The sequence below is a fragment of the Nestor notabilis genome, unplaced genomic scaffold (assembly GCF_000696875.1).
Source record: "Nestor notabilis isolate BGI_N333 unplaced genomic scaffold, ASM69687v1 scaffold2308, whole genome shotgun sequence".
Taxonomy (NCBI): Eukaryota; Metazoa; Chordata; class Aves; order Psittaciformes; family Psittacidae; genus Nestor; species Nestor notabilis.
The window spans coordinates 11,078-26,430 of record NW_009939424.1 but is presented as its reverse complement, the minus strand read 5'-3'; the positions used below and the strand labels follow the sequence as shown (position 1 = coordinate 26,430).

The window sequence follows — 15,353 nt, the reverse complement described above, 5'->3', positions numbered from 1 at the left end:
ATGCTAAGATGGAGAAAATCGATCTCTGCTAATAAGAAAAGGCAGGCTCAGTGGTGCAGAAAATCACTACTCTGGAGTCTTAAAGAGGCTGCTTGAAAAAAATCCTGACTATGGAATGAATCCTGGGCTACATTATAGTCCGGAAAGAAATCAGGATATGGAGGGGAAAAAATCCCATTTTCATTAAGAGGAGAAAATGAAGAATAAATCCCATATGCAGACATAGTCATTGATCCCATGGAACACAATTATATGCTCAATATATAAGAACATTTCCCAGGTTTCCCAAGTACCCAATACTTTACCTGAATACTTTTCAAGTTACTTTTTCTTGTTGTTTCTTCATTCCCGTAGCACTAAAACCATCTGGATAAAGTTTATCACTGTTCCCATCCACTGCTGTAGGGTAACTGTAGGACATCCAGCCTATGTTGACAACCTCAGTATTTCCCTAATGACTTAAACTTACTACTCCATAAAGTATGTAGCGATATCCCCTGCACACAATTAGAGCAGGAAGAATTCCAGATTCACTTCCCAGTGTTGTGCCTTTCAGACTCCTCATACCTGTAACACAGGGTTTGTATGGAAGAGACTAGATTAGTTTAGATATAACCCAGTCATATTAGAATGCAATCACTCTAAAGTGTATGCCTAAGGCTTTTTTGCCATTGTATCATACACCAAATTGTTCTTTTCAAATTGTTTTCCACACATTTAATGCAGCTGCAGGTATTCCATGCAGGAATATTTCAGCACTTCAGCTGATCAGCTCAAAACATGACAGTTCTTCTTCCTTATTTGAGCATGGCTGAGTCATGACTACAGCAAACCCAGCACTTAGTTTGGCTTTTATTATTCATCCATTCATTCATCCGTTCATTGTCAGGGTGCCTGTGTGAGGGGCTTGGGTGAGTGCGATTTACTGTTGTGTAGGTGCCATCATCCCTGCCTTCTGCGATTGAAATACTATTATTTATTTCACATAAATATCTATTTTTCATCTGCTTTGTGTAACAGTGTATTCATACCATTGGACTTCTCAGAACTCATTCTAATTAGTTTCATTGCAAAGATAGACAAAGAAGACACCTGAAAGAGAAAAAAAATGACCTTAGAATTCAACACTTTTATTCATGTTTATAAATTTTCAATAGGATTGACTAGATGAGCTGGAAAAGATCAGTTTTAATTGGGGTTACTCAGCCCTCTCCCAGCTCTAACTTGCCTTTCCTCAGGACCGCTCTGCACCGCATTTTGAACTGATGTGCTGATACAAGTCCTGTCCGTACCTGGCTGTGTTGGCACATGGATTTGCCAAGCTCAGGAAAGTACATTTTAGTCTTAATGCCCCCAAATCAGGAGCATATTTTCTAGTATTCCTCATTCAGAGCTCCCCTGTGCAATTCTCCTCCTCGACTCTCTTCTATGTACGAAAGACACGCATTGGACTAAACTAAAGGCTGGGGATTGGAACTAGATGAGCTTCAAGGTATCTTCCAGCACAAACCATTCCGTTACAGCTTAATCACAGGATGCTTCAGGGAGAGGATTGCTGACTATGATGCTCATGGGGCATGGCTGTCAGGCTGGTGTCTGGCTGTACATGGGCTCAACTGCAAACTCACTTAACGGTACAGCACTTCCACCATGGCCTCTTATCACAAGCCTCACAGCTAACGGACAAAATCGGGGTGGAGGAGTCTTCTAGTGTCTGTCTTTCTGTCTCCCCACTGTTTCTGTCCCTATTTAAAGAGACTCAATGGCTCCTGCTGCTCATACTTGGTTAACTTGCATCCTAGGAGAGCCAGAGTAAATATTGTGGGTCTGTTGGCAATCTGACCCTCTGCCGCTGTGCAAAGCAAGCCTTTTGTGCCCACAACAGCTCCAAATTACTGTACCTAAACCATAATCTTCCAGTGGGAGCACTGTAGTTTTCCATTTTGCTGCTAATTGAATGCTGCACTTGGAATAGTCTTTGTTAGCATGGCTGGTGCTGGGCAGGGAACAGCGATGGAAGGCTTTTATTTAGAACTCATGCAAAAATGCAGTGCCTGTCCCTGTTTGACAGCAATTGAAACCAATTGTCAATTAACTAAATAACAGCCAATTAGCTTGAAGAACTAAAGAAGAGAATTGCTTACTTCACATTCTTTGTTGAAGCAAAAGCCACTCAGAGGATGGGAGGTTTTTGCTTTCTCCCTATCAGAAGACAAAATGGCAAAAGATGTGCAGAAGAGGCACAGTTGTGGGTTGGGGTTTTTTTGAATACCATCTATTTCTCACACAAAAAATATTTGAGAAAGTAGATAAGAACATCTTTCTTAAGCTCCTGAGACATTTAATTTTCTTTGAGTTTTTTCAATTCAAAATGACAATCATTATGCAAGCACATTTTTTCCTCTTTTCTTTCGTACCGCTGTAGGATACTTCAAGCACAAGGAAAGACCAGCCAACAGCTGGCTCCTGTGTAGTGCGGTGGCAGGCAGGATTGTGATATTATCACTGGCATCACCAGACCTTCCTCTTTCATGTTTTATGGACTTTTAGGGGTCCATAGGTGAGCTGTTGTCAGAACTTCTAATGTTAAAAACCCCGAAGCACCCAGAGGCCTTAGGAAGCAGCTGAGTGCTGCTGCTTTTAGGGCTGCTGTTTTGGTCTTAGATGCCTCCCAAAACCCATATTTCATTTCTGTACCCTTCTTTGAACCTGGGCAATAGTACCAAAAGGTACTATCAATGAAATTGATTCATTGCACAGGGAAAGCTGGTCACACCACTGGCAGGAAGAAAAAGGCTCTCTCCTGGTTTATTGCTCTTTATTTTAACTATTATCTATCTCAATAGCATCATCTCCTCAAAAGCAGCAGTGCAATTCAACATGAAGACTTAAGCTTGCTGCTATAGGCAGAGCAACAGCAGAGGCTGATGTCTGCAGTGGGTCTCTGACAGCTGAGCTTTCAGTGGATGATATGCTGGGCAGACAAAGAACATGCATAGGTTAGACCAACGAGGCAGCTGCTACAAGCTAATTTACTACTGCTGGGTTGGTGAGAGACGACCATTTACTCATGGCATCTTGGCTTTCAATTCCTATTGCACTTTCCTTGGAAGCAGCTAAGGCCAGCACAAGTGGCCTCACTTCTCACCCATGGGGCTGGACCACAGCTGGTCCTTTGGGGTTGACATCAGGGCTGTGTCTGCCTAACATCTATTAGTAGCATCAGCCAATAATTCTTCACTTGGTCTTTTTACTCATTGTTCAAAAAGACTTTTTTTATGCTACTTTGAGCTGCTCACAGCCCCATTTCACGGGCTTCAAATTGTGTTACTCTTTGTTAATACTTTTAGGCCTGTGTTCCATAATTGGATAGTGGAGGATGAGAGGTATGTCTTTTAACTGTTGGGAAAGCAATGAATATCGGATGCTTTTTCATTAACTAACAAACAAACATGAGCTCCAGCACTGCACATATTGATCTGTTACTTTCTTACAGGAACATTTTACACCTGAATGCAAGTTCAAAGAATCAGTATTTGAAAACTACTATGTGACGTACTCTTCAATGATCTACAGACAACAACAGTCTGGCAGGGGTTGGTATTTGGGTCTTAACAAAGAAGGTGAAATCATGAAAGGAAACCATGTGAAGAAAAATAAACCTGCAGCACACTTTCTTCCAAAACCATTAAAAGGTAATTGCTTAGGTTTTCCCCATCTATATAAAGTGCTGTTATCTTGTGTCAGAGATGTTTAATTGCAGGGCAGACACATTTGAAGGGTTCAGGTAATTACATACATACTTATAATGTTCTGTAACACACCATGAATCTAACCAGTGCCTCTTTTTTTGTTGTTTCTCTTATCTAACCAAATACACATATAGTAGTTTCTTCGTATCTGAAGTCCACACTGTCTCCATTATAAGATAATGAAGGATCTGCCCAGAATGACCCAAACATCTGTCTACAGGCCATTAGTGACTTGCTGTGTAGCCTGTCAACCTGTGCTTTATGTTACAGGATGTTTGTCTGTGTTTGCTTGGTTTAATGCTCTAATGTGCCATGCTTATTAAACACCAATTAATGTGGCATCAGCATGTGACATTAAAGGTAATAATGCACGTGGCATATGTATATCTCTGTGTATTAAAAGCTAGGACATACAGTCATCCCAGTTAACTGAAGGGTCTGAATCAGGACTGTGGTCAGACTTGGCTCTCTCTTTGGTCAGTGCAAAGAGGGAGCTCTCAGGCAATATATGGAGGTGTTCCTTTTCTCCAGAACAACTAGTTTCCACATGTTCCTTCCTTAAAGAGGAATGGACACTTCTACTGCTGGGTCATGCCCTTAGGTAGCCTTTTACAGCAGTGCCATTTTGAAATCAGAGAGGCTATTTCAAAAGTGCACAGCCCTGGGTGGATGCTGAACTAGTTTGGTAGTCTACATTTAGGACTATGTGTTAGGCAATGGATGTCAGTGTTGATCCTCATCTCTGATGTGTGTGAAAACAGGAAACGGAAGACTGATAATCCATTTTTACACCCACCTCCTTAGGCCACATGTACAGATAACAGGTCAAATCACAGCTGCTGACAGTGCTACTTCACCATTAATAAGGAAATGTTGATTTATATCAGCTTAGGTCTATCTTGCAGAGCTTTGTATGCGCAGTGGATAGGTGGGCGATTTAACTGGGAAAGGGTGGGAGCTGTGTTTTTTATCCCTTCTCTAAAATGTCACTCCCTTGAAGAGGACCTCAAAGGCTCTTAGGGAGTGTTTGAAATGAAATGGAAGAGGAATCTTTGCCATGTTTCTTTTATTCATTCTTTACATTGCACACTAGTGAATGAAAAATCCCAGTGTTTCACAGCTGGACTTTGCACCAACACTGAGTAGCCCGTACCGTGTGCTGACGTGCTGCCTCTCTTTTGCTTTGCAGTGGCCATGTACAAAGAGCCTTCTCTCCACGATCTCACAGAGTTCTCAAGATCTGGAAGTGGAACCCCAACAAAGAGCAGAAGTGTTTCAGGAGTGCTAAATGGGGGTAAATCCATGAGCCAAAACGAGTCAACGTAGCCAGGTTCAGGCAAGCCAAGTGCTCTCTAAACAGAACCTTACCTCTGGATGCAGTTGAATTCTTACTAGCAGTCTTTCATCCAAACATTCAATTGCCCAGGACAAGCCACCGAACTTGCATAGGTCACTCGTTTATCAGCCATTAGATCTACTGGTTGTCAAAGGATATACCCCAATAATGTAGAACATGCTTGTGCATATCACAAGGCAGTTGGATAGCCAACAAACATAACTGCGGAATAAATCTCGGAGAAGAAATGTCCAGCTCTTTCTCTCTGTCTCTTTCTCTCTCTCTTTCTCTCTCTCTCCTATGCTTTGTGGAATACGAAACAAAAACATTTCACAGCGTTCACTGCTGATAAGAATTTGCTTTCCAACTCAGACAAAAAAAAAAGACCACTTTTGCTCTTCAAAGGAAATTTTAATGCTTGTATGTTTTATAGGGGCAAAGAAAAAAACCAAATCAGTAAACTCCGGTGTTTCCTTGGCTTACCGTTTTATATCTAAGGCTTGATAAAAACAAAAATGTATCCTTTTAATTTGGAATAGCGCAACTTTTTGATTTCTCAACTCCAATGGGTCTTTAAAGCTCTGTCTTTAAAACAACTAATACTAAATTCAGGGTTGGAACTGAGAGTTGGTGTCTCAGGCTCAAGCAAACAGTGTTCTTGTGGTTTTAAACACAATGAAATAATATGAATTTTTATAGATTTGTAGTTTCTGGTAAAGTTCTTGTGCTTAACCCCAGTCTGTAGGAATCGAGTTGTTTTGTTATCCCAAGTGGAAGTTAACAGAAAGGGATAAACTTATCCTCCAGTGTAGATTTCTCTTAATTCCATTTTGTGTGTCATGTTAAACTATTGTCGTGGCTTCTTTTCTAAAGACAGAAACTGTGGAATTAAGGTGACTTAATTTTTTTATAAAAAATGTCTTATTTGTAAAAGTCCTTCTTTCACTGTAATGGGCACGTGAATATTGTGTAGGAGGAAGCGTTAGGACAGGTTACCCCTAAACAACATATACTTATACATGCTATTGGAAACAATTGTTTAAAAAATGTAGTTAGGTTTCCATTTAGGTCATCATGTCTGTTGCATGGGAGAAAGTTGGAATATTGGCATAGAGTTGCATGATGTGTAAGATTTTGTGCATTAATTATCGTTGGATTCTGTGCTCCAAAACTGACATAGTTGTGTACAGGCAGCTTTCTGCCTTGTACAAAAAGAGTTGTTTATTATTTGTTGTATACACAACCATGCACTGAATAAAATATTTATATTAAGATGTACTTTTTAAAACAGCTTGTTTGATTATATGATGTACATCCATGATTAATTTCAAGGGAAAGGGTTGGCAGTTCAATTGGAAAGTTCTGAAAGATACTGTAGTTAACGTTCAAACTCTATGGAGTGGGTTATTCCCCTGTAATGCCATTCACTATACATGGTCTTTTGGATATTGGTAGTACTGGTCTAACATGCCCAGCTGAGATACTCAAAACATAGCAACAATCAAGTGCCACAAAGTCTTGGTAATGGCCTCTCTGCCATGTGCTGCTGGAGCCCCAGTGAATTGCGCTCCACTGCTTTGGGCTTCTCCAGCTCCTCCGTGTCTGCCCTCCCCATTAGACCTTCCTTAGTGCAGCCACATAGTGCTACCTCGCAGCACGCCTGGGGACAGGGGGACCCAAAGGGAAGTGATAAGTCAAGCAGTGCTTGTGCTGGGGTGGCACTTGGAGGACGCTCGGCCTTTGCTGGGCATCGCTGTAGGTACATTTTATGGCCCAGCTTTATCTGCTCTGGAGGAAAAAGGCACCCGTGTCTTCTGCCTTTATGCACATGCCCTGGAGAGAAAACATCCTTCTCTGCTGCCTTTGCTCTCCAAAACTATTAGAGAGATCTTTCCTCATCTACAGCATCCAGGCAGCTCTGACAGGTGAGCTTCACTCATCAAGGTGTTTCAAGAAGTCCTAGGAAGAACATTGTGGTGGCTGAAGAACCAGTTCTGAAAGGGAATAATGGAGACAAAAAGCTACCTATAAATGTTAGCCTGGAATTAAAATCAGGTATTGTGCTGGCTGCTCTGTGTGCCTCCCACTTGACCAAGCTGGAATTAGACCTCAGACCAGGCTGGGACAGTGTTGGGGTTTTTTTTTAAGGCTGGTGCTGAAAGATGAGAGAAGGAGACTATGTGTTAGATCAAAACCCCAGATTTGAGGGGGGTTTTGTGGCAAATAGTAGGCAAAGAGCTCTGGCTTGCTGAGCTCCCATATTGGAGCAGGGTGTTGTCCTCCCCATCTTGCTGTCCTTCAGAGGGTCTGGGGGTCTTCAGCTTGCCCCTTTCCAAAGGGTGAAGAAGGTGGGAGCACAACTAATGTCATAGAATTCCTTAAAAATTGAAATGGCCATGAATGCTCCAGAGGTTTTGATAACTCAGTGGATCTGGAGCATCTGTTCCCATCCACTAAGTGTGGTCTGACCTTCCTCTTAACCCTCCCGACCCCAAACATCAAACTTATTGGGGTGCATGTTCCAAAAAAGGAGCCCAAGTGCCTTAGGAACATAAAACCTGATTAAAAAATAGGCATATTTGTGGCAGAGCTACTTCTCTATCCTAAAGCTAACCAGAGGTTTGCTGCTTTTGCTTTATAGCTGCAGTCTTACTGTTATTCCCTATCCCCAGTACATACAACCCTGAAGATTATCTGCAGCAAAAGAAGAATGCTCATCTCATACATTGTCCCTTCTGAGCGCTGTAGTTTGACCCATCTTTATACTGACATTGGCTTCAGCTGTGAGCATTCACTGCCAAGTCCCTAGTTCCAGAGGTTTCTAACATACCAGGTAACAAAGCCCACTCTTGGATTGAGAAGAGAAACATGGTGATAGATGAGCCACAACCAGCAGTTTCTGACAATTGTGTTAAATTCCTGACAAACCTGTTCTAACAACAGTTGTTCTTTCAGAATGTTGTGGACTGAAAGGACAATACTCTTGGTTTACCGAGTTCTGACAGTAGATAAAAGCTCACGTACACTATGAGCAAAGAAGGGGATTATGCTCATGTTTTACCTGTAGTCTCTGGAGCCATAGACTGGCATTTAATAAGGAGAAATAGAGTTAAATGTGCCTTTGCAGACAGTGAAGGGAAGGTGATAATCTGACCCAGCCAGTGAAGTCCCTTGGGTAGACAAGAAGGTGGTTTCAGCAGAGGACCAGAATAAGGAGCCAGACTCCAGAGTATCTATATCAGCACCCATACACGAGAAAGTTAAACGTGTGACTCCTGGATAATACCTTCCTTTAAGATATCTGCTAGATGCTGGGTAAATGTCCATATTGATGGTTGTCTAGTGAAGAAAACTTACAGCTACTGATCAAAGCACTTTGCTCTGCCACAGTGGCAGAGTGCAGTACAATACATACCTGAAACAAGGACAAAGTCCAGGGACTGGTACTAAACTGAGCCCTGTGCCTGCTGCGAGCCACTAACCATCTGCAGAAGGCTTGGTCTGAGGGCCTTTGTTATTGTCAGTGTGATGGCTGATGGGGCTTGGAGCAACCTGCTCTAGTGGAAGGTGCCCCTGCTCGTGGCAGGGGGTTGGAGCTTTAAGATCCCTTCCAACCCAAACCAGCCTGTGGTTCTATGATGCCCTTCCTCTGCCATTTCTCTTGTCTCCAGTGATGCTGCCCACACTCTGTGCAGCACATCACAGGCCTGGATTCAGCTCATGATGTGCACAACCAGCACAGCAGCTCTCTGATGCACTGGGGCTTCGCTTGGCAAAGCCCTGAGCCACCACACAGGGGCTGTGCAGAGACCTTATGAAAGGCTGACAAATGCTACCTGCCAACCCAAAAGAAAACAGGTCACCCATGAAATTGGGAGGAATGCAGCTAGGAGCAGAGCTATTATGAAGCAAAATTGGGACCTTTTTGTGATCTACCTGTCAGAGTTGCTTCCTCAGAGGTCTCTGCAGGGGTTCAGGCATTGCTTGCTTGGCCTGGTTTTGGGGTGAAGGAGGGCGGGAAGAAAGGAGAAGGGTCTTCTCTGTATCACAGAGATCTTTCTTTTTTCTTTTCCTTTTGTTTCTCCTTGTCATTTACCTCATGCTACCTCATAGCATGGTTGTATCTCTGTAGCCACTTGCTCAGCCATGTTCACCGCTGGCACGATGGAAGACAATTCCCTACTTGGGGAAAAATCTCTCTAAGTGACCCCAGGGAAGACCGGTTCCCCTTCTGCAGCACCGTCTGGTGTCCCCACCACTGGTTTCCAGTCTACAGGCCAGGTTTTCCAGTGGGATAAAGGCGGTGTAATGAGCTCAGGGATGCTGTGGTATGTCAGGCCTCTCCCCAGCTGAGCACCAGCACGAGAGCCAGGTCTGTCAGAGCTCTGCTGTGTCTTGAGTATCTCTGCATGGAGACCAGAGCCAGCTCTAATGGGTTTGAATGTCTCCCTGATATATCCGTGACCAGGACACTTTTGCAGGACAGAATCTGTACGTAACAACCTCCTATCTTCTAATAAATAATTCTCTCTAAAACAGACTACCTCTTGTCTGGACTCTGATTTTTACCCCTGCAGGTATGCAAGAGCTCTGCACCCCACCACTGATGCACTACACCACTGCTTAGCATTTCTTGGGATATAGACCCTTCTGTATTACTATTGTCCTTCTCCTATGTCTTTCTGAATCAGAGAAGCACAACTTGAGTGGTCAAGCCAAGACCATCACAGATGGACCCTTCAATGTGCTGTAGTCTCAGCCTGGTCCATGGAGGACACAAAAAAAGTGTGATGTGTTTTAACAGCTCAGTGAATAACTACTCTAAATATTGGAGCTCAGTTTCTTACAGTTTAAGACATGACACCATGGTTTTGTCTGACTTTGGCTCTGCAAAAATGACATAAAAGAATATCAGAAAGCCTATTTTGTCACAAGGGCCTGGAGGGACAGGACAAGGGGAAATGGCTTGAACCTGCCAGAGGGGAGACTGAGATGAGCTCTGAGGCAGAAGCTCTTCCCTGTGAGGGTGCTGAGGCGCTGGCACAGGGTGCCCAGAGAAGCTCTGGCTGCCCCATCCCTGGCAGTGTTCAAGGCCAGGTTGGACACAGGGGCTTGGAGCAACCTGCTCTAGTGGAAGGTGTCCCTGCCTGTGGCAGGAGTTGGAGCTGAAGGAGCTTTAAGCTCCCTTCCAACCCAAACCAGTTTGTGATTCTATTTAAAATAAATCTATTTCTTAGGGAAAAGCCCTAATTTACCCTGAATAACACCAACTTTTTGCCTTTTTTCAGCTCTTTTTTGGGGAAGATGTTTTCAGCAACTTAAAATTCTAAATTCACAGGTTATCTATCTCCCCTGGCATGAGTGAGCAGAGCTGCGGGGCCCTGCCCTCTCCTGTCGGGCTGGCACCAAGGTTCATGCCTTTTGGAGAGCAGGGTCCTGAACCAAGCTGGGTTTGCTGGTGCCTGAAAGCTTTACTTGCTGATCAGCTTTGGTGGCAGAGCTTACCCTGCTGTGGGAACATGCCATGGCAGTTTGGGGGGCACTCAATCACGCTGCCCTTGTGCAGCTCTTCTCACAGGGAAGTTTAAATATTAAAGGAAAACCCATTTTTGAAACACTTTCTACATTAATCAGAGAAATTGAAGGAATAAATTACTCCTCCTCGTCAGGAACTGGAAGACAGTTTATAGGTCTCCTTTCAAAGATCATTCTTAATGATTTGGAAGTGAAGATTCTTAAATACCACGTATGGAAAATTACTTCCAAGCACCCGTAGGCCTTATCTTTTCCCCACATATGTTTGGCATTTCTCACTTAAGTTCAACAACTGGAGGGGCAGGATGAATGCTTTCATCTCCTCTGGGCTTCTCAGCATCACACATTGTCTGTCACTCCTTTTCTGAACTTACCTCCTTGCTGAGGACAGGGTCACGCAGGTCCACCCTCCACCAAGGGCCATCACATTTGTATATGGAGGAAGAGTTGTCCCTGTCCTGGCATTTGTAGCACAGAGAGGTGGCTGATTTGGTGAGATGCTGATCAGGGCTGATCTGAGCTGCCAGTGCCACCAGCCCTACAAACAAAACCTCTAGGAGACAAATCGGGAAGGAAAGGTCATCAGACACCCTCTAAAGGAGAATAGGGAAACACTAAAAGGTAGAAAGGAGATTACATGAGTGAGTGTTGTATTCAGAAACCCTCCAAAGAACACTTGGAGCATCCCTGGTACTGCGCGCACACGTGCTCCAGGAAGGGATAGTGGGAATGAAATGTCAGAAGGAAAATGACTCCTGTTCAGGGGTATTTCTGGTGACAGTGACTTCACCACATAGAATCATAGAATGGTTTGGGTTTGAAAGGACCTTAAGATCATCTAGTTCCAACCCCCTGCCACGAGCAGGGACACCACACACTAAACTATGTCACCCAAGGCTCTGTCCAACCTGGCCTTGTACGCCACCAGGGTTGGAGCATTCACAGCTTCATTGGCCAACCTATTCCAGTGCCTCACCACCCTCACTGTGAAGAACTTCTTCCTTAGATCTAACCTAAAGTTCCTCTATTGAAGTTTAAAGCCATTACCCCTTGTCCTACCACTACAGTCCCTAACGAAGAGTCCCTCCCCGTGCTCATCCTGGTCACTGTTTAGCTCTACCAAACATGTCTTAGAGCAATGAAGTAGGAATTTCACTATGCTTGTGATGGAAAAGACAAAGCCACTTAAGAGAGGTGAAGGAGGATCAGAGCGGGATGCATTCTCCATGAGAGGCAACAAAACCACTGCCATTCCTTGAGTTTAGCAGGACTCAGCTCACACCCTGACCCATGACCAGTACAGCAAAATACTATGGCACAGTTCAGACTCCTCTGTTATGGATGTCTCAAGGCTTGTTCCTAATCTCAGCTGCAGAACACACGTACGTCTGGAGTCCCGTGTTGATTTGAAGTACCTTTATCTAGACCTATTGTCAAAGGTCCTCAGATATTACCTCATGCATAAGCATGTTACAGTGTTAATCTATGGAATATTTTTAGATAACAAAATTAACTGGTTCAAAAACTTGATTAATCCTATTTCCTTCCCAAACGGTTTCCTTTAAATAGTACCTGAAATAGTTTTAATTTCCCCCATTGTCTGTCTAATGCACTGATGAACTTTTCCTTCTGAGCTTCCCTTATTTGTCTGCTCATCCAACCATCCCTTCTGATAATTAAGTGAGTTAATAATGCAGAGTGAGCTTCAAAACTTAAACTTCTTTCCTTATTAAGCAAAAGCAGAACTTTTGCTGTTGTTTAAAGGGGTGGGTTTCTAAATGTTCTTCATTGAAAAGGACAATTGTTGCTTTTGGAAATAGTGGCAACATTTGGGAATGGGCCTGCTACAGAGGTGGTGAATATATTGCTTTGCATTAAATAATGCAAAGTCCCTGCTGTCATGCAAAGCCACCACCTCACCAGCGTTTCCCCACCAGAGGTCACTTGCTGAGGGTCTTCCCCCTTGGTGCAGCCTCTCAGAACATGCATTGCAGGGGACTGTACCTACCCACTTACACAGCTGGCTCCAGGAGAGCTTTCGCTCACCCGCAGCAGAGCCAGGCCTTGGCGCATCTCTCTGTGGTGTGTTACTGAGCCAGCTCTAAATCATTTTCATCTTCAGTGGAAACAAAGGCAGAATTCTTCCGTCGTGCTCCACAGCAGACAGACAGCAGCCCACTCAGAGCTGAACTCTGCCAAGGAGGAAAGTGCCTTCACAGAAGCACAATGAAATGATTTACATACACACACACACATGAAAGATACACACGCTCACACACACACATATGAATACATACATATATACATTTTAGGTAGATAGATAGATAGATAGATAGGTAGATGTATATATAGAAGATCATATTTATCATCCAAGAGCTCTCTGGCAAACAGCCTGAACTGATGAGAATGGGGTTGGCACCAGCAAGCTCAAGGAGCGCCTCATGGTGCGAAGCAGGCTAAAGGCACGCAGCGATCCACCTTGCCAAGGCAGTAAACTGGAAGATGTTTAGGAGATGAAAACCCTGCTGGCTTTGTTCAGGCAAGCGCTTTCACAAGCCTCACTTTCCGCTTGCTACTGGCTTGTACAGTGAGCAGGAAGGGACTGACACTTTGCTAGAAGTCTTTTGCTTCTTGATCAAAGTTTGCAGTGGGAAAGGCTTTGATCAGTCAGAGTGAAGCACAACGGTGCAGAATCACTCAGCAGTGGCATGAAAGGGGAAAGCAGACTCCAGTCCCTCGGCCAACACAGCAACAGGGAGGGGAAGCAGCTGCTAAAACTTCACCAAAATCTGTACAAAGATCTTAAGCCTTTGAAAACTGCCATGAAAATGCAGAAGGGTTTAAGCAGTTGACAAAGATTACAGAACTGGATGGAGCTTGCAAGGCAAGATGAAATGAGAGAGGGGGAGAAAGGTTAATCGCCAGCAGGGTTAAAGGAAATTAAAAGTGTATGTGTCAAAAAGTGCTGGGAAGAGAGAGTAGGCCTAGGAATAACCACTGAGTGGGATGGCACCAATGATGACTCAAAAGTGGAGAAGTTAGTGAAAGTTGGGCTACAGATCCAGGCATTTGCCTTAGCACCAAAAGTCTTTGTTAAATGCTAATAAAACTTCCAGACATCTGGTTCTAAACCACTGAAGCTGATCTCTGCTCTGATTGCCCAGAGCGCAGGGTAAGTCGCTTCCTTGTCCTCCACTAAAATGGGTCCGATAGGAAAAATCACTGTAGTTACAGAAAGCTCAGCCAAAATGAATGAGCTCATCAAGCCTGAGTGTATTACATCCTGGAACAAACAGACCCAGGGCTCGTGACTGTGTAGAAGTGGCTTTAACCAGTTTTATTTGTCATCTGAACCTTGGGATAAAGCCATGTTATTGCTCTATAACCAGAAGGAAATCATTGTTTTGTAAGCAATGGGTAACAGTGCTCTCACAAATACTTGTTCTGTGTCCAAGTGGACTTCAGGCTATCCCTGTGAATTTATCTGTAGAATCAGCTAAGAGTTCAGCAACAAACATGTACATTCTCCTGCCCCATATATACTCTTAGAACAAAAACATCCTAATCCAAATTGCTCAAGTATCACCTGCCCTTTTTAAAAGTGAATGCTGTGCTCTAAAGTGATGTGCGCCTAAAAGCACACGAAAAAGTTAACATGAGGAACAAGCAGAAGGAAGACATTGCAGGCATGAAAAACAATTGCACATAAGTTACTTTAAAAGCCCTTTTTGTTATTAAAAACAAAACGAATGAGCTGCTGTGTAGAAGACTCCAACTGCAGATGACAGCAAGTCATCTGGACCACAGGGCCCTGCCTTGCTGCACTGCATGTGCTGAGACACAAGGAGGAAGATAAAGAGACAAGAAGTTTGTCCTATTTGCTGGAAAACCTGATAAGCAGGTACAGAACTGGCATTTTCTCCCTGCTATATAATAATGCATCACAGGGATGAATGAGACTGGAAGGCAGCTTGATCGTGCACAGCTTGGCAGCACCAAGCCTGGGCCATGGGTCTGATGGCTACAGTCTAGTCTGGCTCAGCTGGCTGTAAAGGGGTTCATTGGGCTCAGCATACCTGCAATTACACCTAACTCTGGTCAGAGAGGTTTTGTCTTTTGCCTGCATAAAAGTATTCATAAAACTATTTCATGCAGTGTGGTAAAACAGCACATTATATTGTCCCCAGCTCTCTCACCACTGTCAGAAAAGGAACCAGCCAGTGACTTGAAGATGGAAAACGTCTATGCTGTTCCTCACACGCTTTAATGTACACAAGGCCTGGGGGTAACCTTTACAGTACTTTATGTATTCAGCACCAGCAGAAAAAGAGGATGGTAGTGTGAAATTCCCTGCAAGAACCCAGCCTCGATGGCTGAGCACTTATTTGAACAGGATCTTGATTTGTTCTGACGAAGGCAGCTGTCAAACCACTCAGGGAGCCATACTTCATAAGTAACCATGATATTTAAACCTCCTGACCTTTTGAAAAGTGTAAGATCTGGCTCAAAGGGCAGCCTTTCTGAAATAAATGACTCTGAAACCTCTTAGGTCTGATGTTTTTAAAAATCCATAATAGGCAGACATCACATTATCTTGCTATGGGAAGATTAATCAGTACTATCTGGCAATTGATTTGCAAGCTACAGTTATTTATGATGTGTTTGTACAGCACCATGCATTCCTTTATCTATTATCCAGATCCCAAGGAGTTACTTAGTGCAAATAAATT

At 43.6% G+C, this 15,353-nt stretch overlaps 1 protein-coding gene across 1 annotated transcript in view; it reads left to right on the top strand.

Annotated features, from left to right (window-relative positions):
- FGF13 (fibroblast growth factor 13) overlaps nt 1-6,376 on the top strand; it is a gene marked incomplete at its 5' end in the record, with an annotated part of 59,039 nt that extends 52,663 nt beyond the window's left edge. The window contains 2 exons of the mRNA XM_010019833.1: nt 3,497-3,695; nt 4,942-6,376. Coding sequence (XP_010018135.1) covers nt 3,497-3,695; nt 4,942-5,078 — 336 coding nt within the window. The remainder of the gene's footprint in view (nt 1-3,496; nt 3,696-4,941) is intronic.
- Nucleotides 6,377-15,353: the final 8,977 nt, after the last annotated feature.